The 21,375-nt window shown below is 39.2% G+C and overlaps 1 protein-coding gene across 3 annotated transcripts in view; it reads left to right on the top strand.

Annotated features, from left to right (window-relative positions):
• drp2 (dystrophin related protein 2) overlaps positions 1-21,375 on the top strand; it is a 129,477-nt gene that overhangs the window by 34,607 nt on the left and 73,495 nt on the right. For 2 of the 3 annotated variants that reach the window (XM_080901122.1, XM_080901123.1), the window contains exons 1-2: positions 3,082-3,287; positions 8,145-8,319. In XM_080901122.1, coding sequence (XP_080757248.1) covers positions 8,273-8,319 — 47 coding nt within the window. In that variant the 5' untranslated portion in view covers positions 3,082-3,287; positions 8,145-8,272. Of the gene's footprint in view, positions 1-3,081; positions 3,288-8,144; positions 8,320-21,375 lie in introns of those variants that run through there. The other variant, XM_080901124.1, reaches the window with a different exon arrangement.

Genomic DNA, 21,375 nt, shown 5'->3' with positions numbered 1-21,375 from the left:
TGGTAATTTTACTCAGGCCTGTGATCATGAAGGGTATAGTTAATGTAGTTGGAAGTCTTCTCTGTGTGTGTGGATGTAGACAAAATGCAATAGTGAATTTGTGATTGTGTGTTTGCTGTGTCACTGGAGCTCCTCCAGTGTCTCCAGCAGTGTGTGACGAGCAGCTGTGAGGAGAAGCTCAACTCGCCCCTCCTGCTTCACCAGCAGAGAGGGACTGAGAGCTGGAAGGTTTGTGTGTTTGTGTGTGTGTGTGTGTGTCCTCCGCTTTCTTCTAACTGGTAGCTGTTGAGGGGCTGTGGGACAGCGGGGCAGAGCAGCAGGGAGGCAGTGGTCCAACCTCCACTAACCCCCATCAGGCACAAAGCCAAGAGCCTGCAACTGAAACAAGTCAAGACACACATCAACATGCATCTGCGCACACACTCACAGAAATGCACATGTAGTCTTGCATCCACTCGTATTTGCATGCTATTTAGCAGCAAGACTCCCGGACACTGATACTCTGAGTTATTGTTGGCTTGGCATTTATTTGTTGAAGTTAAATCAGTGCTCGGCACATTTAGTGAAGCCACAGCCACAGAGTTCTGGGTGTCTGTATCAGCTTTTGCCAGGTCTTTTGGATAGTGCATAATGGCTTTATCACTTCTGTTAAGTGTCGTAATTGTGGGTGTGAAAGCGTTGGAAATCGTTGTTGGCTTTAGCCTGCTGACAGAAGGATATGTTCACAACTACAGTACAAAACTAGTTCCACTTCAGTACAATCCATCTGTCACAGCTGAGGTATATTTTAATATGAATAATTTCTCATTTCTAAGAACAAAACCTTAATGGTGCTCTGGTTAGACCTTAGTCTCACTGCATGAGTCTGGAGAGATTTAAATTGCAGACTGGTTGGTTTTCAGATGTTTTATACCTTCTATCCTCACTGCTTTTTTCCTGAAATATTGGACCTCTTCAAGCTTTTATAAATGCTTAAGCAGAAGCAATCGGAAAAGGAAACAAATTTTGCACAACTTCAAGACCAAGGCAATGGTTATCAACTTTAGCAACACAGCTGACATCCCAGCTAGAAAATCCAAAGCAGCTGGAGCGATAAAGTACCCAGCTGACTTTATATGGAAGACAAAAAAGCGTTTTATGCTGCATAAATCCTCAAATATACACTGCCTTTGTTGTGTCTTCTATAGTACAGAAGTCAGGTCTCTGCTTTGCGATAGATGAAAAGCTGAGCACGGGAAACAGGGTATGCTACAGCAAATAAGAGTATAGTGGAGGTATCCAAGAAATGTTTCTGATACTCAAGATAAAAAGAAACTCAGTTCTTAGAGGAAGGCTTGCAGTCTGAACACGAAGTAATAGATGGTGAGGACAAACACAGATTAAAACTCATCTTGCTTTTCCCCGAGGAAAAAAAGAGGTGATGATTTTAGTTAGTTAGCATGTCAATAGATGATTCTTGTGGTCCCTTTAAGGAAAATTTAGAGACAAAAAACATTTATGTACAGAAAATAATGCCCCACTCAACACATGCTCATGGCTGCAGCAAAATTTGCTCTTTGCAGATAACACTGATTCATCCAGAGGAACTGTGATTTTATCACAAGCATGTAGCTTAAAACCTATAGGCATGCACTGTGATTGAAATCTCACAAGAATCCAGCTACCTTATAAAGTAACAGCTCTTAATCCTGATGTGTCAGTAGTGCTCGTGCATGAACTGTCACACCTAGAAAGAGGTAACAAATATTCAGCACTGCAGGTTTGACTGTACTACACCAATATTTCAGACAGATTTCTTTATTACAAGAGATAAAATACCTTGAGACTTCCATGTTAAATTAATGAAGTAAACTGGTGACAGTAATGTTCAGCAAGACTTATATTCTATTGCAGGGGTGTCAGACTTGTTTTAGTGTGTTCAGCCTTTTACAAAACAGCCTGGAAAATAAGTCCAGTTTCAACGTGCATCAGTTTTATGGATTTAGTCATTCTAATATCAAAGAAATGCTACTGCTGTGAATCAATGAAGCGCATTTGCATACTGTAGCTTCTCGGATTTACCACCTTACACACAATACAAAGCTTTGACCATTTGGCCGACCCATTTCCATACCTTTGACAGTCCTGGTCTACAGCTCTGCTAGTAGCTCTGCGAGGCTGCACTCAAACTTACTGGTGCTTTGAGCTAATTGCTTGCATGCTAAAATGCTGATTTTTAGATTGTGACATATTTATGTTTAATGTCTAACATTTTCTCATATGCAGTAAATTTAAATTACAGCAGAGGCTGATAGTAAAATTAGGCTGTTGTTAGTTTGGCTGATGTTACGTCATAAACCATGTTAATGGTACGAGAGTGACTTGATGATGTGCTAAATGAAAAGTCAGGTCATCAGTGTGAACAAAATTCATTTTGAGAGAAACATGACCACACTATATGGCAATCTATGCAATATTTGTCTAGGCCTATTATGCAAAACATAAACTATTAACAGCAAACCAACATTAATGCTTAATTGAAACTTGAAAAAAAAAGTTATTATGCTGGCGAGCAAACATTTCACGACTCTCAGCCTAGTTGTTGAGATGTTGCTTGCTCCGAAGCCACGGCACTACCTTGGCTAAGGATCCAAACAAAGAAAAGCAACATCAAAAGCTTCAGAATTAAAAATTTATGAAAAAGTTTTATGAAATATTTACCTTTACTTGCTCTTCATCTTCATTCTCTGTATGTGCTAATATTTCTTCTTGTATTTTTCCTTTTCGTTGTGCCACAAAAGTTCCTGTTTTAGTTCCTTTGACCCTTGATCTTTATTACAAACTAAGAAATGCAAGTCTCGGCTGTTGGAATTTTATTTAAATTTTTCTCTGACTACAAACTGTTCCCCTAACTACTAGTGCATGTTTTTGTGCAGTGATCAGAGTGTGTGTGGGTCGAAGGACATCAGGCAGATGGCCTTTTCTTCCTGTTGGTGGTGAGCAGTGGGGGCTATGTAGGTGTAAGAAGGAATGTGCAAGGACAGAGACGTCTTTGACCAGGACCAAAGTTTCTGCTTATTAGTTCACACATCTCTCCCCATGCCTGTGCCTCTCTCCTTGTTTTCCTACCTCCAGTTCTCTTCCTGGATCTTTCTTTCATCTGCATCCCAAACTTATCTCTGCACTCTCTGCCATGCCAACCAACAGACTGGGTAAATAATGTCAATGCTCGGTTACCCGTGGTGGTGGGTTTAACAACGTGAATCTGAGCCTTCATTTAGAACCACGCAGGAAGTCATATTATTCAGGTAGGCGCTGCACATTGTTAAAGAACTGTATTAATTGGCAAAGCTCCAGTAATGAAAGTAAATCCTTGTTATCTTATTGCTTCTCTGGCATATCTGAACTAAGTCTTGATTCCTTCAGATTAATATCAACATGTAGACTTGGTGTAGCAGCACAGTGGCTTTGATCCTCTCAAGCTTTATCTGCACAGTTGAACTGTCTTTTCTCCTTTGCTTTGTGAAATCCAGCAAAGCTTTGTGTGCTATCGTTTATCATCTTCAGCTCCTTTGATTTTGCATTCACATATTGTCTGGAAAATGTTATTACAGGTTGGCTCGGCTTGAGTGGTCAGAGAAAAGAACAAAAGGCAGATATGCTGTCTGTACTGTTAACATAATTGGGGCAGTTTTTAAAGTGTTGAGATGTGATTGCTGTTGGAAACGGTCATGAAACGAAAAAAGAGAGAGATGAGTGTTGTAGCCATAGCAGCAAGACGAATATTGTTTGTGTCACTTTGTGGCATGTCAGTGAAATCTCAGCTGGTTTTTCAGCATCTTAGGAAAACATGCAGTACATATGCTTGACTGAGCAACGCCACATCCAATCAAGGCCATAAATAATGCATGTTTAAAGCTTGACTCATGTTTTTGAAGTTTAAAGCGAGAGACAGAACCACCTAATGTCTTGCACTGTGGGCTGATACATGCCTGCCTAATGCAAATGTGTGCCTATGAGACTGAAATAACATAGATATTTGCATTAAATGACTTATGTAGACATCACTTATCTTTTGTTGTCATTTATAATTTAATTTGCTGCAGAAAAAAAACGATAAACTTGCTTAAAAATAATATGTAATACATTTTGTAAATAGAATATTCCAGGTGCAATGATGCATGACCTTGTGTCTTTATATGATCCTGGCAGCTGCATGAGAAAAGGCTGCAGAAGAGAGAACTGAGGTCCCCGTCTGTCACTCAGTTTGTGCCTCACTCCTGAACCAAACCTCTCTCAGAGCTATCTTTCACCCTTGGGGTATTCCCTTGATGTCTGCAGTGGCGTGGTTGATGGCCGTCATTGTTCAACTCCATTTCACATTTTGACAATTCAGCTTTCCAAGGCAAACAAACAACCATGTTTCTCTTCTGCAACGTGTGTCTTCTGTTTACTCATTTGCATTCATTTTTATTCACAAATGGTGAAGTGAAGTGAATCAAATCTGTCTGTAGAATAGAAAGGCTTTATTATGTGTTCTTATTTTTAAAAGGTGCGCTGGAGATCCTAGTGGGGTCTTTTCAGTGCAAACACTATATGCAAAGTCACACGTGACCCCTGATTACCAGCAAAGGGAAAGAGACACTGAGCCAGGAGGGAGTGGGAGAGATGTGCCGGGTAGTGCTGATTCACACAAGTTTCACCTACACTAACGGGAGCTGTCTGAGGAAAGAAAAGGAAGGGAAGGAAGTGGAGAGATAACAGGAGACGGTAGTGAGGATGAGATGGTTATTATGATTCATATGAAATAGGAAAAAAAACCTACAGCCAATCTGAAGTTGGATGGCCTGCCGAACAGACTGGAAAGGTAGAGAGAAGAGTATATCTGCAGAGGATAGAAAGGAGAATAAATATGCAGGCAGAGGAGTGTAAGGATAAAGAAAGGAGATGAGTGGGCTGAAAGCAAGTCTATTCTTCCGTCTCACCGGGGAGTCATTCACTGAAATGTTGAAAGTGCAGCAAAAGTTCCTTCCTGGTTCATACTGGGCTCAATTAAGCTTGAAAGAGAAATGCTCTGCAACCCGGGATGCAACTCCACCGCTGACCGCCACCTAAACCACAAGGCACTGGTCCTAAGGGCACATGGAGCCCCATGTTTCTCTTTCAAATTGCGCCTGGCCGGGCCCCATGTGCCAAGCTCCAGTCACCAGGTGTTTTCCCTCGAGCCTAGCTGAGGTAGATTAGGCATTTAGCTAGGCCTTCTGGGCGCCTCCTGGTGAGGTGTTTTGTGTATGTCTACCTAGAAGGAGGCCCCAGAGCAGACCCAGTACTAAAGGAGAGATTACTTCTATGGGCTAGTTTGGGAACACCCCAGTGTCCCCCCAGAAGTGGCCGGGGAGAAAGAGGTCTGGGTATCTCTGCTTAGACTGCAGCCGCTGCAGCAGAGAGGAATGGGTAGACACTCGAAAGGAAGCAACGATAAGGACTAACAAATAGTTTTTTTCTTTTTAAATATCTTAATTCTTTTGAATATTAATAATGATTATAAATCTTAAACAGTTGTCCTTGAATGAGGACAACTATTTAATATAAGCTGTTTAAACATAACCTGCTTTCACACAAAAGAGCAGGAGAATAATTTCACAACACTGTCTGAGGTTATCCTTTCTCACATAGAAAGGTTTGGGCGAGGGAGTAGCCTGGCTAAAGTGTGCAGGAGGCAGGAGACAGGAGACAGCCACTCACAAGCTGGGAATTCACCAAGACTATAACCTTGGTTTTTCTGACACCGATGCAATCAAACATTACATCGACCTCGTACTCTGGAGCTGGCAGGTTAATGTTAGAGACGACTGGATTGGACTTTTGTGTTCTCACTTGCATCTCTGCAGAATAATCTTTAGAAAAGGGTCATCGTGCAGTGAATATATGACATGGGACAGATTTATTGATTCTCTGAGTCTCTGTAATGTAGTAGAGGGATGAAACACCATTCTTTCAAAATAAATTCCCTAATTTGATGTTTTGATGGTAGTGTAAGAGAGCATTTGTCACAGGTGTTCTGCTGTGTTGAGAGTTGGTGACTGTGAAGGCCTTAGCATATGATTCACACCATTTTCACACTCATCAGACCATTCAGAGACCACTTGAGACCTGGGGATGCTCAAAGAGACCATTCCCATCAGGATAGAGATGTCTCATCACAGGATAAAGGTGATCACCCAGAAAAACTTTGTATTGACACAGCAATCCTTCTTTCCAAGCTTTCGAATAGACCAATTTTTATCATCAACATCACGGGAGGTTCTGAGCTTAATTTCTTGATTACTTTGTCTCTACTTTGTACACTTATATTTAGAATAAAAGCATGCATTGACTTTTTTCCTATAAAGTGAGATGAATAACCTTTGAAATTTCATGAATCATCCATAAAATATCAGAAAATAATGGAATTACCAACTCCATTATCAGTTTCAAATGTCTTGTCTTACAAACTTTGACAAAATCCCCCCAAAAGGGAAAATGAAACAAGCCAACAGTAAAAACAAAAAAACAAATGATTCAGTTATTAAAAATAACAATAAATGATCTTTTTTTTTTAATATGTCAAACACAAGAACTAAAGCTCAATATAAATAAATGAATACAAGACCAAAGATTGGACCTGGCAGGCCAGCATGCAGACCAAGAATCACCTGTGTCGTCTGAAGTCTTTTATGTGTTGTTTTTACAGTCTTTACAGTCCCAGCTAGTTTCAAAAGTAGACATGGTGATAGCTTAATCTGCTTGAGTCGACCACTGAACCTTTAGTGGTTTAAGACTTATTTTGATAGGTGCATATTTGTGTGAGTACTGAGTGCAGTATTTTGTCCCTTTGCTGCTTTAGATGGATGGCTGACTGCTCCAGTGAGTGTTAAAGGTTGGGTTCTTCTGTGGGAGAGATATGATCAAACAGTTTCAAAACAATCTGATAAGAGCCTTCTGACCAACACAGGGGACGCTGCCGGTCATGGTGTGTGAGCGTGTATTTCTGTGTGTGTTATAAAGGCTGAGGGTGTAAGCTCAGATGCCCAGCTGCTGCAAAGGTAAAGGTTGTGAAAAGAACACAAGAGACAGGAAGCCTCAGACAGCCCAGTGACCGAACGTGAGATTTATCATGACCTGCGAACCTGGAAAAGCTTGTCCTGCTCCGAATGCCACTTATTACTCTGTGTGTGTGTGTATTTGTCCGTATGATAGGCCGTGTGTGCTTGTGTGTGTGGACTAACTCCTTGATATTTTTCCCCCTAGCTCCATCAAGAGGATTGCACCTCTTCATATCTAGCCTTGAATACCCCCTCACTCTAAAAGTCTGTGAAAAAGAGGCTTTTTGTCTACGTTTGTTTCCTGAGTTTAATGGATTGGAATAATGGGATAAAACTGCTGGTGTCTCATGAATCAGGTTTTCTGTCTCACAGACCGGACAGGGTTATTGCATATGGCCCCGATTTGTTGACCATGCTTTTGTGTGTGTCGTGCTTCGCATTTTGGGATATTGTTTATTAATGGGTACATAGTCCTTACTGCTTTTAACGATGATGCGCCCTATAAGTTCTAGACTTTATGTGGTCGTGATTGAATAGCATGCAATTGCTGCTTGGCAGATAGTTTGACAAATCTGCTCTCAACAGTCGACATTTTTTGTCTTGGATTCATTATTCACTTTCATCTTAAGAATTAATGTGTCTTGTCTTAGAAGTGACAAAACTCTGTGATTTTATTCCGATAGATTTTATTTTTTAAGACCGTCAAAAAATGGTTGGGAATTGGGTTTATAGCTTTAAAAACATGTTTTTATAGGTTGCTGTGTCTGTATATATGGCTTTCATGTTTGTGAAACAGATCCAGGCTTGTCAGACTCCAAAACATATCAGTTTAATATTGTGAAGAAAGAATTTAACGCATTGGAAAGCCATCACTGTAGCACCGAATCTTTTATCTTTTGTTTCTTTCTCAACTAGTGTTATGTCACAACAAAAGTTTAGGGTTTAGTTTTTTTGGGGTTTTTTTTTTTTACCTCAATGGTTTTAAATATAAGAGCAGAACACCATCTATTAGCAATCAATTCAAATTTGTCCAAACTGTAATACTCACCTGTGTGTGTCCTGCTGTGTGTGTGTTTTTAGCTGCGGGGCGGCCTTCGTGGCCGGGATGCCACTGTGTGCCATGCCAGTCCACAGTGGACGGTGAGGGGCAGGAGGAGGGCACTGAGTGTAGGAGACTGAGAGGGGGTGGCCCGAATCAAACAGGAGAAATGAACCTCTGCTGGAATGAGATCAAACGCAAATCGCACAATATCCGGTAAGTTAGCACTCACGCTGGTTTTCACAGAGGTCAAAGCCATTTGGAAAAGCCTGGAACCATCTGTATGGATGATTGTCTCAAAGAAGCATGCCGTATGTACCTGGGAACAGAGGCTGACTGCAGACTTTTTGGGTGAAATGAACCCGTCTTGATTGCTCGCAGTTGACATTCTCAGCTCTATGGTAACAAAATTGCTGATTGCCCTTCTGTATCTGCTAGTTTTTCTCAAAAGATATAAACATGCTTTTTTCAAGGCGCAGATGATTGTAAGCTGCATCCAATCAGCTTTTTTTTTATGGAACTGTTTCACCATCATCACAGTCCAAACACATCTTGGCATGCTGAGATTCACTCAGTTTAACTTAATGTTTCTAAAGCCAGTTATTTCTATTGAAGCACTGATGGAAAGAACGAAAAAGGCAAAGCTTATTCCTGTCCTCTTTATAAGCACTTTAGAGATGCACACTGAAGTAATAATGTAATGTTGGAGTGGCTTTTGGCTTTACAACATCTATACATAGAATTTGTTTGTGCAGCATCTATTAATAATAACCCAGAGTTTTAAAGTCGCACCCTTATTTATGGCTGTTGTCATTTTGTGGTTATATCCCTGTGGGGAAAACAACAAGTTCACATGCAGCCCGTCACACAGTAGCACCGGAGCTAATGTGATATCCATTTACACTGTTCTTTGCTTGTTTCCCATTTTCCACCTAATGATTCTTCATGTTGCTATTCACTGTGTTCAGGTAATTAAAAGCATTGTCTGATAATGTGCTGTCACACAATAACACATTTCACGTCTCTTTCCAGTCAGCTTATTAATTATTCATATAATATAGGTTAATGCTGTCCGGGCTTGCTGTATGATTTTTATATCTTCCATTCAACTGGCATCCTGTTTAGACAATTGGCCCCTTAATTGCTTACTTGACCCTGATGTATCTAAGAAGGGGGAGGGGGAGGTTAAGGAAGGATAGTTGTTAAATTGGGTACGACAGTTTCCCCTGCAGTCCTGTGTAATGAGATCACTATGGATGGCCTGCAGTGGCTGTTTATATCCGAGCAACACTCTGACTTCATCAGGCTGAGAGAGGAAGAGAGGAATACAGGACGACGTCGATGCGGGGAGGAGGAGAGAGATAGAGAACGGGTATTAAATCTTCACACGAGAGAGATGCTATGTAGGAAAAGGGGAGTGGCAAGAGGGAAAGAATGAATGAATGAGGAAGAGCTTTGCCGAAGAGCTGTCTAACCTTGAGGGTGAGTGCTGTCCAGATGAAACGCCTGACTGCGTTCAGTGCCAGCGGCTGGACAAGAGCAGACAACTGGCTTTATAATGGCCTGTCTGGCACTGATTGACAGGTGGTTGAGGCTTTGTTCTAATAAAATCACGAGAGCTTCCTTCTTTTGTTTAAAGTCTCCTGCATTATCCTTTATAGTATACTGTACCTAGACTGAACTAATTGAAACTTTCCCTGTTGTACTGCAGTATTATTTTCTGAAGTCTGGCTAACAGCTCAGTGAGGTTGTAATTAAGCACTGTAGTGCTTTGAGCTAAGTGCTCTCAGTGACAAATGTGCGCCTTTGCAGTTGAGGTAAGCAGGTGGAAGGTTAACAGGTTTTCCAAAGTAAGCATACTGGCCTTTCCTTCCTTCCATTGGAGAAAATACATTTAAACATGCCTAAAATGCCATATAGGCGCATTTCCAGTTAAAAGGAACGACAGAGTCTGTATTACGTGAGACTGCGTTTGTACAAACACAGCTGGCTTTTGAACAGGATGCTGGGATTTGAATCTCATCACAGATCAGGTTTCAGCTTGAATCATTTCCACTCACTGTGTGGTAAGGATTATGAAATGATTATGATTTTGATTAAAATACGTCTTTTTAAAACTTTGAGGGTGGTAGACAACTCTTTTTTTTTCACCCATGATTTCTAAGATGCCGATGTCTCTAAAGATGATACTGCCAGTACACATATTATTCTATTTTTATATTTCACACGCAGCATCTGCGTTGGCCAACTTGTTGATAACAGCTTGAGGTTACAACCTTTTCCTTGGAAGGGAGGTTATTTCTTGTGAATCACTGGATCTGTTGTGCTTCACTTTGCCTTTGTTGTTACTGCTTCTTTTTATTGCTTTTCCTTTCGGGTATGTTCTTTTCCTTGTCTTTCTTTCTTTGTCTGTTTTCCCTCCGTTGTCTCCCTCACTCGCATTAGCATTGCCTGTTTAGTTCTGTGTTCAGTTTCGTCCAGCTGCTCTCCTCGTGTTCTTTTCAGTCCATCCTTTTTGCTTGCCTATGTGCATCTCCGGTGCTCCTAGTTTTCTGTTTTGCTTTCCTTTGCAGCTCCTTCTAGGTTTTCATATTTGGATTTGTGTGCATTAACTAACCTTTTCTTCTGTGTTTGAGTCCCTAAACTTTGTGACACAGGAAAGTAAATTCGCTGCTTATAGAAATTGAAAATGGCATTGCTATCCAGGTATTTGAAGTGATGGTAGAGCTACTTGATTGACAGTAGATGACTTCAGTTCATTCTCGTCAAACCATTTAATACATTTTGAGATATTTCTGTTAGATCAAAGTCAACACCTGACCAACACAGACACCCTTACAGCGATGCCCCAAACTCCTGAGTAGACGGGGAAAAGCAGCTTTTCAAAATTTGCTGATTGCCCTGTATGCTCAGAGAATTAAACAAATTAAGATAAGGAGTAAACAGTGTAACAAAATGCATTCTCTAACAGACGGCAGTGGCACTGTGAATTTATCAGCATGACACAGTGTCGCTCAGCTAATTGGACTCAGTGCTGATAACAGAAGGTTAGGGGTTTGATCACTTTTTTGGCGTCTTACATAGAAAATTGGCAAAATCATTACACCATGAGCCACTCCACTCACACTCACCCTCACCAGCTGTGTAGCATGTGCTATTGACTACAAAATAGCACTTTGATGCCTTTGGCAAAATATGTAGACATGCTGTTTTTATTGCTTATATCAAGTTGTGGTTTAATGTCTTATGCAGCACTGAGATAATAGCCCCAAACAAGTGGACCACAGCATTGTATTGCACTGTGTCTATCATAATCACTGCTAACTGATTATGAATACATATATAAAAGAGACATTTATTACTCCAACCATATTGGTGAGACTATTCAGCCATCTGTAACTATTATATAAGAAAATACAGTATGAGAGTGTAGGAGGTTTCAGTGAATTTATGCTATTTTTCTCAGACTGGTTTATAAAGGGATCAGTTGTTCTTTTAGCTCTTTTGTAATTTATTCAGTGGACAATCAGAGAATTATCTTTGATTCCTTTTTCATTTCTCAGTTGTGTCCATTCGACTGGATGCCTTTAATAAATTTGAAAAATCGAGAAAAGGGGGCTTATTTTGCCTTTATTGAGCCATGATATCGCTGAATGAAGCATCTTTTAAAACTGTGAGAGAGAAAAAATGCTAGGCTTGTGCAGCTGTCACATTCCATCTGTCTTTGTAGTTGAACGATCCATTTCAAAGTGAAAATTAATCCAACTAATCCGTGTGTGTTTCTGAAGCTATTATGTCTGTTTGTGATGGTGCTTCTACAGCACTTTGAAAGAAATGGTAATAATGGGCATGTGTGTAATTGACTGACTCTCCTTATATCTTATACTTTATCAGGGTTCTCAGAGGATGAATCTGACTGGCTTTTGGCTTTTACTCTATGCCACTATCCTGTTTATAGCTGTTAGTGAGTGCAGTTCTATTCAGTCCCATTAAACCTGGTTCAGACATCCATGTTTGATTCAGACTATTTACAGACGATAAAATGGGTTGCTAGAATAGCTGTATACTTTGAATGATTGCTTTTTGTCTATTTAAAACCTCTTAGTCTTACTCATCTGCCCCACTGCAAGATTGCTGGCAATCTGACCAAGGCAACAAGTCCTCCAAGTAAACAGTCTTATTAGTTTTTGTTCCTACCATTGAGTGGAGTGTTTCCATTTAATAGAGTGTACACAGTTTACCTTAAAAGGCTGTTGAAATAGAGGTGGAACAAAACAACACCCAACTTTTGATTAGGTTTGAGTTTCATCTCACAGCCCTTGCTGTTCACGTATGTTTTCACTAATTGTTTGGATAAATTTAGACCTGAAATCCACTCGATTATCGGATTAGGGTTGGAGAAGTTGGAGAGTCAAAGAAACTGAATTGCTGGTTAAATCAGGATTGGATGTTGAACTGCTGACCTTATGAGAAAAGACAACGGGCTTAACAATCTTAGCCATGAACAGTGACAATTTCTAATGATTCTTTCAGAACAGGAACAAAATAATGTGTAATGTGACATGACACTAAGAATCTCCTCAGCCGTGGCATTTATCAATTTAAATGTCATTAGGTGGCACATCAGCCTTTTTCCCTTATCAAGATTTTTGTAAAGAGTGAAAAAGATTCATGGATTTAACAGTTTTGGAAAACAAAGGAAGCTTAACATTTAAATGTTCTGCCCATTTTATGTTTGTGTGATTTATTTTACCTAAAATCTTAGAGTTTGTGCAAAGGTCACTGGTTTAAATAGAATTATTTAACATGGCTTCTAGAAGCATCTTAACTATACCACATAACCCCTTCTGTAGAACCAGCTCCCAGTTTGGATTTGGGAGACAGACACCCTCTCTACTTTTAACATTAAAGGCTTAAAGTGTTCCTTTTTGATACAGCATATAGTTAGGGCCGGATCAGGTGACCCTGGACCCTCCCTTAGTTGCACTGCAATAGACACAATTAAATAACACCTGTTTTCGTGAACAAACTAGTTGGTCATTTTAGTGTGGGAGGACAGTTTCAATCATGGCGTTTTTCCAGTGAGGCTGGAGCTACCGCGTCCTATTTTTGCATACTGTTGTAGTCAGACAAAAATAGGTTGTTGCTGAATCATCACAGTTCACTTGCAGGTATGACTTTGCTTCCTCCAAACAGACTTTCTGCCATAGTTTAGTTGATTAGTGTTAACCATATTGATAACAATAACAAGCATTGTTAAGGTTCAGGCTGTGGCACGTAGGGACATGCCCACTGTTATTCACTGCAGGGAATGCCCACAGGGGTTCGTGTGGGTAGCTCAGTGGCATGCTATGAATTTATTTGCCGCATGGCTCAGATAACTGCAGAGAGCCAACCACCTACGCTCAGCGTCTGTCTGAGGGCAAAGGGAGACCTCTGAGTCTGTTTTTGTCTCCATCTTTGTTATTATGACAACACCTCTATCTCTATTCACATCTATCACGTCTACCAGTGTCCTCCTAATTCAAGATATCTTTTATTTCCATTTACTTTGAATTTTTGTACATTTTCCTCTTGCAGATCTCACCTTGTTCTGCTGGTGCTATATTTTTTCTTGTACTATCCTCCACCTCCACATCATCCTATGCTTACTAGCAATTCTAGAGACGGTCCGCCTTTGGTTATTTGTGCCCCACTTTTCCTACATCACCCACAGGAAAAGCTACAGTATGATCCCCGCAGGGCTTATTTAGCTCCAATTACATGTTAATGATAATTAAATTGTTCAAGGCTGGGTGAAAACCTATTCTTCTGTAGTTGCTAGTGACAGGGCCTGATGTATGTGGCACTCTTTTGGGAATTTTAGCCATCAATCATTTAGTCACTCGAAGGAGTGGATTTTGTTTTTACTGCTGCCTGAGAATCATATTGAGATCTAGGAGTTTATTTCAAGAAAAGGCTGCATTCTTCTAAAGTGCTTTGTATATATTTGCTCAGACTCACTATGTCCTTGTAATACTGATGGATGAGGTTTAAGCCACGAGGCTAACTGCTGTAAATGTGGCCCAGATTTCAGGGGTTTTAATTTTACTATTTGTAAGCCTTTTCCGTGTCTTAATCAATTACTAAATCAATTCTATAATAATTTAAAGAGTCCTAACACACTCCTTCCCTCTCTTTCCTTGAGAGACTCCCATTGATGTCACGCATATCATGCTGCTCAAAGCGTATCTGGTGGCAAGGCTGAAAAAACAAACTTTGATACACTTTAATGATAAAACAAATCATTGGGGAAATGGGATCCCCATGAATAATATGGCAAGTTACCACATAGTGTGTGTGTGTGTGTGTGTGTGTGTAGGTGTGTGTGTGTGTGTGTGTGTGTGTGTACAAACATTAATCCCAAGCTGTAAACAGCTTCAAATTAAGCAAGAGTGAGTAGAGCACGGAACTATATCTTCTCACCAGTCATTTGATGCAGAACAAATCAGAAGTGCTTTGTGCAGATTAGAGACAATGTTGGACATTTTGGACCGCTGCAGTGTTTGACTAGCTGTAAAAATAATGAGGCTTTGTGCTCACCCTGTACAGAGGTAAGCTGAATGGTTTATATGAAGCAAATCAAATCCACAAATTGGGAGAAACACCGTCTTTGGGAGTTAGAAGACAATGAGGGATTTGGATGTGTATTTATTTATTTTTACATTAGCCCTGGTTGCATTCATTCTCCCATAGTAAGAGCTGCTTTGGGGTCAAATGTGGATCAGCGAGCTAAAGATTTTTCTATTACACCAAAAAAAAAAAAAAAAAAATTGTTGTAATTATAGCAGTTGGATACAAATTATAAATATAGCTAAGAATTTAGGTTCTTATAAAGTAGTTACTGTTTCCTACTGGAGTGCAAATGGAAGAAATTATTAATATCAGAAATAAGAGTTTGGCTTTTTAGAGGAGGGAAGAAATAAATTATGATGTAGTCAAAGCAATAATATGACATACATCTATTCACTCTTAAATTCCACAAAACAGTAAAGTTTTGGTCACATCTTTCCCAAAGTTTGCTTGTAACAAATGTATTGTCAGTTATTCATATCACCTGATAAATCCCATCCACTGTAATATAATGACTGCAAGCTTTTTTGGGGACTTCCCATGTAAGCAGTGGAAATCTAGATATTTGACACTCAACTGCAGAACTATATTTTAATTTACCAGTGAAGGGAGCGTTTTCATCTGCATGATCTTTTGGGTGTCTGTGGATATCTACTAATTGGAAGGTTGGTGGTTCAATCCCCGGTTTCTGCAGTCTGCATGTCAAAGTATCCTTGGGTAAGATACTGAACCCCAAGCTGCTGCCAAATGAGCTCATCGGAGTGTGAATGTTAGATAGAAAGCACTTAGGCATAGAAAAAATGGTTGTATATGAATGGATGAATGAGAAATGTTGTATAAAGCGCTTTGAATGCTTGAATAGAGTAGAAAAGTGCTATATAGGAACCGGTCCATTTAAACATTTACTTTAAAAATTCAAGTATAACTAAACATGAGCAGATGCATATGAGAATCATTTTAAATGTTGGATACACGTTTTACTGTCACTGACCACACTTATTGTGGGTGCTGTCACTCTTTCTGTAACATTCAACTTACCAAATACTTGATCTTGTCCACTGTAAGAACAATGAGAAAGGCAGTTGATTCTAGGTGTCACCAAAACATAACAAGTGTGGCTTGTATTTTAAATCATATCACCTCTCTGTAGTGTCTTTTCTTCTTCCTTATGGATCTAGTTTAAGCTTTGTTGTTGTGCACAATCATTTGTTTAAAACAACTAATTACCTCATATTTTAGCTTCTAAAGGATTAAAAAAATGAATATACAGCATGCATTCATTTAGTTTGTCATTACCTTGCTTAGTGATAAATAAAAAGCTGTTAGTTGAGTAAGTTTCACTGTATGATCTAATTTTTCTTTCTTTTGTCATCTTAGACTGCATTGAGTACTGTGATGAATTAGGACTCAGTAATACCAGGAAAAAAAAAATAAAGGTGTTGCTTTACTGTAACAACTAGAAACCATGAGCTATCCTTGCAAGTGCGCTGTTTAGTTTAAAATTTAGTTGTCTAACGTACTGCTTTGATGTATAAAAGTATAATAGTAAAAGTATTTGCTTTAAAAGTTCATACCAGTTTTGACTCTTTATCTTCATTTAAAAGGTCTGGAAACTGCAAAGAGAGGCAAGTGACAGAGCAGGTATCTTCTACACTCTTTAGAAATATGGAAATATAGAAATTAGTAGAGGCCAGTTGAGTACAGTGAAGTCACTGTCATGTTCAAGAAACCAATTTGAGATGGTAAATTAGTAGTTTCTGAAGTACTCATACCAACCAGTCTGTGTACAACCATGCCATGCCAAAGTCACGTATATAACCTTTCTTTCCCATCCTGATGCTGAACTTTAGCAGATACCATGTCTTCATCACAAAATATATTGTTCCTGCCATGTGATTGGCTAAAGATATTTGTATACAAATAGTTGAATAGGTGTACCTAATGAAGTAGCCAGTGAGTTTTTATGACAGTTGTAATGTTCCACATATTGGGCACTTTTAAAGAAGACCTACTTTTTTATCTACCTTCCTAAAACACTGAAAAACAAACAAAACATTAATAAACACAGTTTCTCATTACGAAAGGTAACAACACAAACACAAATTCTTCTAGTGTCCCTGCAGCAGGACAATATTAATAAAAATGGTTGTAATGATTATTATTATTTGCTGAAGGAGGTGTTTATTTAAGTGGCTATGTCATACCAGCTTTTCTGATATGGCTCTGCAGCTTCCCAAACGTTATTAGTTTGATTCAGCAGAGACACCAGCAATACACTGACTGCACAGTGCTTTAGCGAGGCAGTGTGATGAATGGCTGATGACTACCCCCTCTTCAGTCCTACTCTTAGAATGTTTCTAAAGCAGATAATGTAGTTGTTTAAATCTCTGAGTATTGAAAGTTCCATAATTTGCTACTTTACTAAAATATGTTAACAGTTTCGCACTTCTGTCAGCTTCTTGTTCTGCTTGCTCTTCCGCAACAAGCTATCTATATTGAATGAAAGGGGAAGTAGTGATATTTAGGCAATGCAACTAACCAACGAAGGACGGATCCACTCTGGAGTCCCAGCACCTCTCCATGTGGCTTATTGTTAAAATTTAACAGATTAAAAACAGGAAGAAAAAAAAATTCCGCAGAGTCTCATAAGCATAAAATAGTGATAAGTATGCTGATCCATGTCTGGATGAATGAACATAAACACATTAACTTCCACAATCAGTAAGACGAAATAATGTTTCTGGGGGAAAACATCTGCTCTGCAGGCTCACACCAATATGCACAGAATAAATCTGGAAAATATATCACTGGTTTTCCTTTTTGTCTTGACACTGAACATATACACTCAGGTGTTAAAGAGGAGTGGGATTGTATGACCATTTCAGCAGTGATCTCTCGTGCTTCTTATTTGTCATCTTTTATTTCTTTCAAGTGTCTCAGCTTCTCCTAACACCTTTTACACCTTCCCTACTCTGTGCTGTGCTAATGATACATCCTGGGTATCTGCTGGGGGGAAAAAGCAACCTTATTTGTATTCATATGTACCCACTCAACCCTTGTCTGTATATCCATGTCTGTGCATTTGCATTTGCATTGAAATTCCGCCCGGTTTTCATTCACATCTTTACATACCAGTGCAATGTCAAATTGCTCTCTGTAATATGCGAAGCATTATAGCAAGATACATTTATAATACCATATCTTTGTCTACTGTACATATTGTAGGCATCTAGCAGAACCCACTGAGACTATATTGACATATTGTATTATAATTATGATGTGGAAATGTGCATGATTCATATAGGACATTCTGAATGTAGATAATTATAGCAGTGAGTCACTGATTAAGATGGTTTAGTTTCTGTTCTTAAAGGTAAAGAAGGAAAAGAAAGTAGAGAAAACTATCTTCTCTGTTGAAGTAACCAAATAGATTGCTTTATATGTCTAAATATTCCTCAAGTTGAGAATTGCTACTAAGGAACAGCGTCAGTATTTTTGGTTTCTTTTCTTTTTTTATTAATGTTTGTTTTGTCGCTCAGAGCTCGAAGCATGCACAGTTTCCTCTATTAACTCATGCCGCTGTGAGGAATTTGTTACAGGAATGTGTTCCCCATGGCTGTTATATTTTTTATATATTCAAATGCATACAGTATTTCCAATTGTGGAAAATGGCTTCAGTAGGTGCTCTGCTCATGTCATTCGTCACGTCTGTTCCCCACAAATATCAGTAAGATTGCTCTTGGAAGAAATCCTTTAGGCTAGGAATCAGTAAAACTCCTCCGCCACAGGAGGAGTCTCTGAATGCATCATGCATGACACGATCTACCCCTACAGAGCACAAAATCAAAAAGGGAAAGAGGAGGGAGAAGCTTGGGAAAAGCTGGTAAACATGAACATGCTGTTAGCAGTGTACTTTTATGACAGCATATAATTTATTGATATTGACAGTCACAACTTTAAATTACCTACTGTTGTGATTTTCAAATGCTTTGCAGTGTGAGAAACTTATTTTTGTGCTCAAAATAGGCTCTATGCCAGTATGGTAATCCAGCTCCAAAGATTTTGGTCTATGGATTACACTGGGATATGTGCACATGTGTGTCTCTATATAGTTCATAAAATATATGGAGACACACTAGTTCTTATTTGTTTACATAAAATTACAACTAGTGTGTCTCTATATGGAATAGGTTTTTATCCAAATTTTCCCAAAGGGTTTTTTAACACAGCAAGACATTGTCAGCGGGCTGGGTCTGTGATCCAGCATTCTGAGTTTATTTTGTATTTTTGATTGTTAAATTGAAATCATGTGAAGTTCTTCTGTTATTATTTTAGTTTACGTTTAGTCGAGTTTTGGTCCAGTTATGTTTCTTCTATGTCTCCTTGTGTCTTTTGAGTCTCCCCGTGTATTTCATGTCTGCATGTTGCATGTTCTATTTGTCAAGCTCATGTTGTCTTGTCTACGTCCCTTTTCTTGTTCCTGTTTTATTGTGAAGAGTCTGATGTTCCATGTTCAGTGTGTTTAGTTGTACTTCCCCTGTGGCGTTCAGGTTCATTTGTGTCAGCTGTTTTCCCCAGGTGTTCTCACTTCCCTCATTACCCTCCTGTGTATTCAAGTCATCTGTCTCCCTTTGTTCATTGTCGGTTCGTCTGTTTTTCTCCCTCTACGTCACGTCAGGTCTCTCGTGATTCTGTTCATGTTCAGGTCCATGTTCATGTTTTCTCGTCATAGTTTCTCGCATGCACCTGCTCAGGTTCGTGTTCATGTTTCTCCTGTCATAGTTGTTCATAGTTATTTCCAGTTTAGGTTTTAGTTCTTGCTCCTGTTTGCCTTGCTTTTCTTTTGTTTTCATGTTTTTACAGCCAAATAAATGGCTCCCTTTTTGTTTAAACTTCACTGCCATCTCTCCCTTGTCTGCTTTTTGGGTCCACACTGCAAATATATCAGCTGCTCAGCCGTGACAGAGGTTTTCAACAAATAATTTGTAAACATGCAAAAATTGTTGTTGTTTTTTTTAAAAAAAAGCACAAATTGTACATTGTATTTTCATAGAATAACATTTTTTTTCCAGAAAAAACAAAAATTAACAGCGTTAATATTATTCACCCCCTATTCAGCAGAAACCACTGCTCTCCAAAAGTATACTTTAACTTCATTTAGTTTAAAGCTAGTAAAATCAAGATAAAACTTAGGGTTATCTTCCAATTTATGCACAGTCTAAAAACTTCAAGGATTTGAGCCATCACTTGAAAAAACATTGTGCTGAAAATAAAATTGTCAGATTTAGTAAGCTATGGTTTTTAGGACTCAAGTGCAGGATCCAGAAGAACCCTTGGTCCAAGAAGAGGCTGACCGTGGGCAGGCAGGTGATCTAGGAGCACTTCTGGAAAACAGTGAATTGTGATCCAAGGCAGCAGGAAATAAGCAGCGTCCTCATGTAAGTGCACATGAGACTAACGGCAGTTAATTGCATCTGATGATTTGCAGGAGATCCCAAGAGGAGAGACAACCTCTAGCTCCACCTCAACAGGTGGAGGATAATAGCTGCTTTCCAAAAACAAACTGCAAACCCACGGAACCAGGCCTAATACATCAGTTTAGGCTTGAGGAAAATGAATGCTGATGCTCACAAAGCAGGAGATGAATATACAAAGTTATCACAGCATTTATAAGTGTCAAGAACTGGAGTGAAAACGTCATCAAGAAATTCTTAGAGTGTCACAAAGTACAGAACATAGAAGCCTGGCAGAGAAAGAAAGCAAAAGATTTCAAAGACTCTGGAGTGAAAACCAGTGAGAGATGTGTCCAAAGACCCCAGAACAACTGCCAAGACACTCATGGATGCCTTAGCCAAGTTGGGAACTGTGGTCTCAAAGAAGACAATCACTAGAATCGTGCACAGTAATATATAGTGAGGTTACAGACCAAGAAAAACTTTTGCAGAACAGACAATGGAGAAAGATTATGGATACTGGAAGTGAGTTCTGTAGTCAGATGAGACTAAACTAAAGCTCTTTGGCCACAGAGATGCTGCTTATGGTTGAAGAAAGAAGGGAGAGGCACATAACCCAAAGAAGACTGTCTCAACAGTGAAACATGGCGGTGGGAGTATTATGCTGTGGGATGCTTCAGTGCAACTAGAACTGGGAATCTCATTAAAGTGCAAAGGATGAAGAAAGAAGCTTATGTGAAGATTTTAAAAGAAAACCTCCAGCAGTCAGCAGATAACTGTTAGCAAAAAGAATATAGAATTGACTATTAGCATCAGGAGGGGCTAACAATTTTGACTCTGCCAGGATATATATATATAAAAAAAGACAATATGACATGTTAAAAACCCCCACACTGGCATAACTATGCTCACTGTACATTTACCTATTTGAGACAGGTTGCATTTTATTGCAAATGTCGGCAACAAAACATGCTACAAGATTTAGTCTAAAAACATAGCCTACTATTTTTAAAATATGTGCACTTTTCTGAGGAAAGACAATTAGAGACTGCAATTGGAGGCAAAAAGTAGTTGAACAGCAAGAAAGTAGTTTCTGCTCCAACAGGAGGAAAATTAATTTTAAATGTTAGCAATAGACCATTAGAGTTCTGTTCAAATCCATTTTTGTACTAATGATATGAAAGAGCCCCAGCCATTTATTGCTGCT

This window comes from Rhamphochromis sp. 'chilingali', assembly GCF_963969265.1.
Source record: "Rhamphochromis sp. 'chilingali' genome assembly, chromosome: 13".
Classification (NCBI taxonomy): domain Eukaryota; kingdom Metazoa; phylum Chordata; class Actinopteri; order Cichliformes; family Cichlidae; genus Rhamphochromis; species Rhamphochromis sp. 'chilingali'.
The sequence above is the reverse complement of the archived record's forward strand: the minus strand, read 5'-3'. Positions and strand labels throughout refer to the sequence as shown.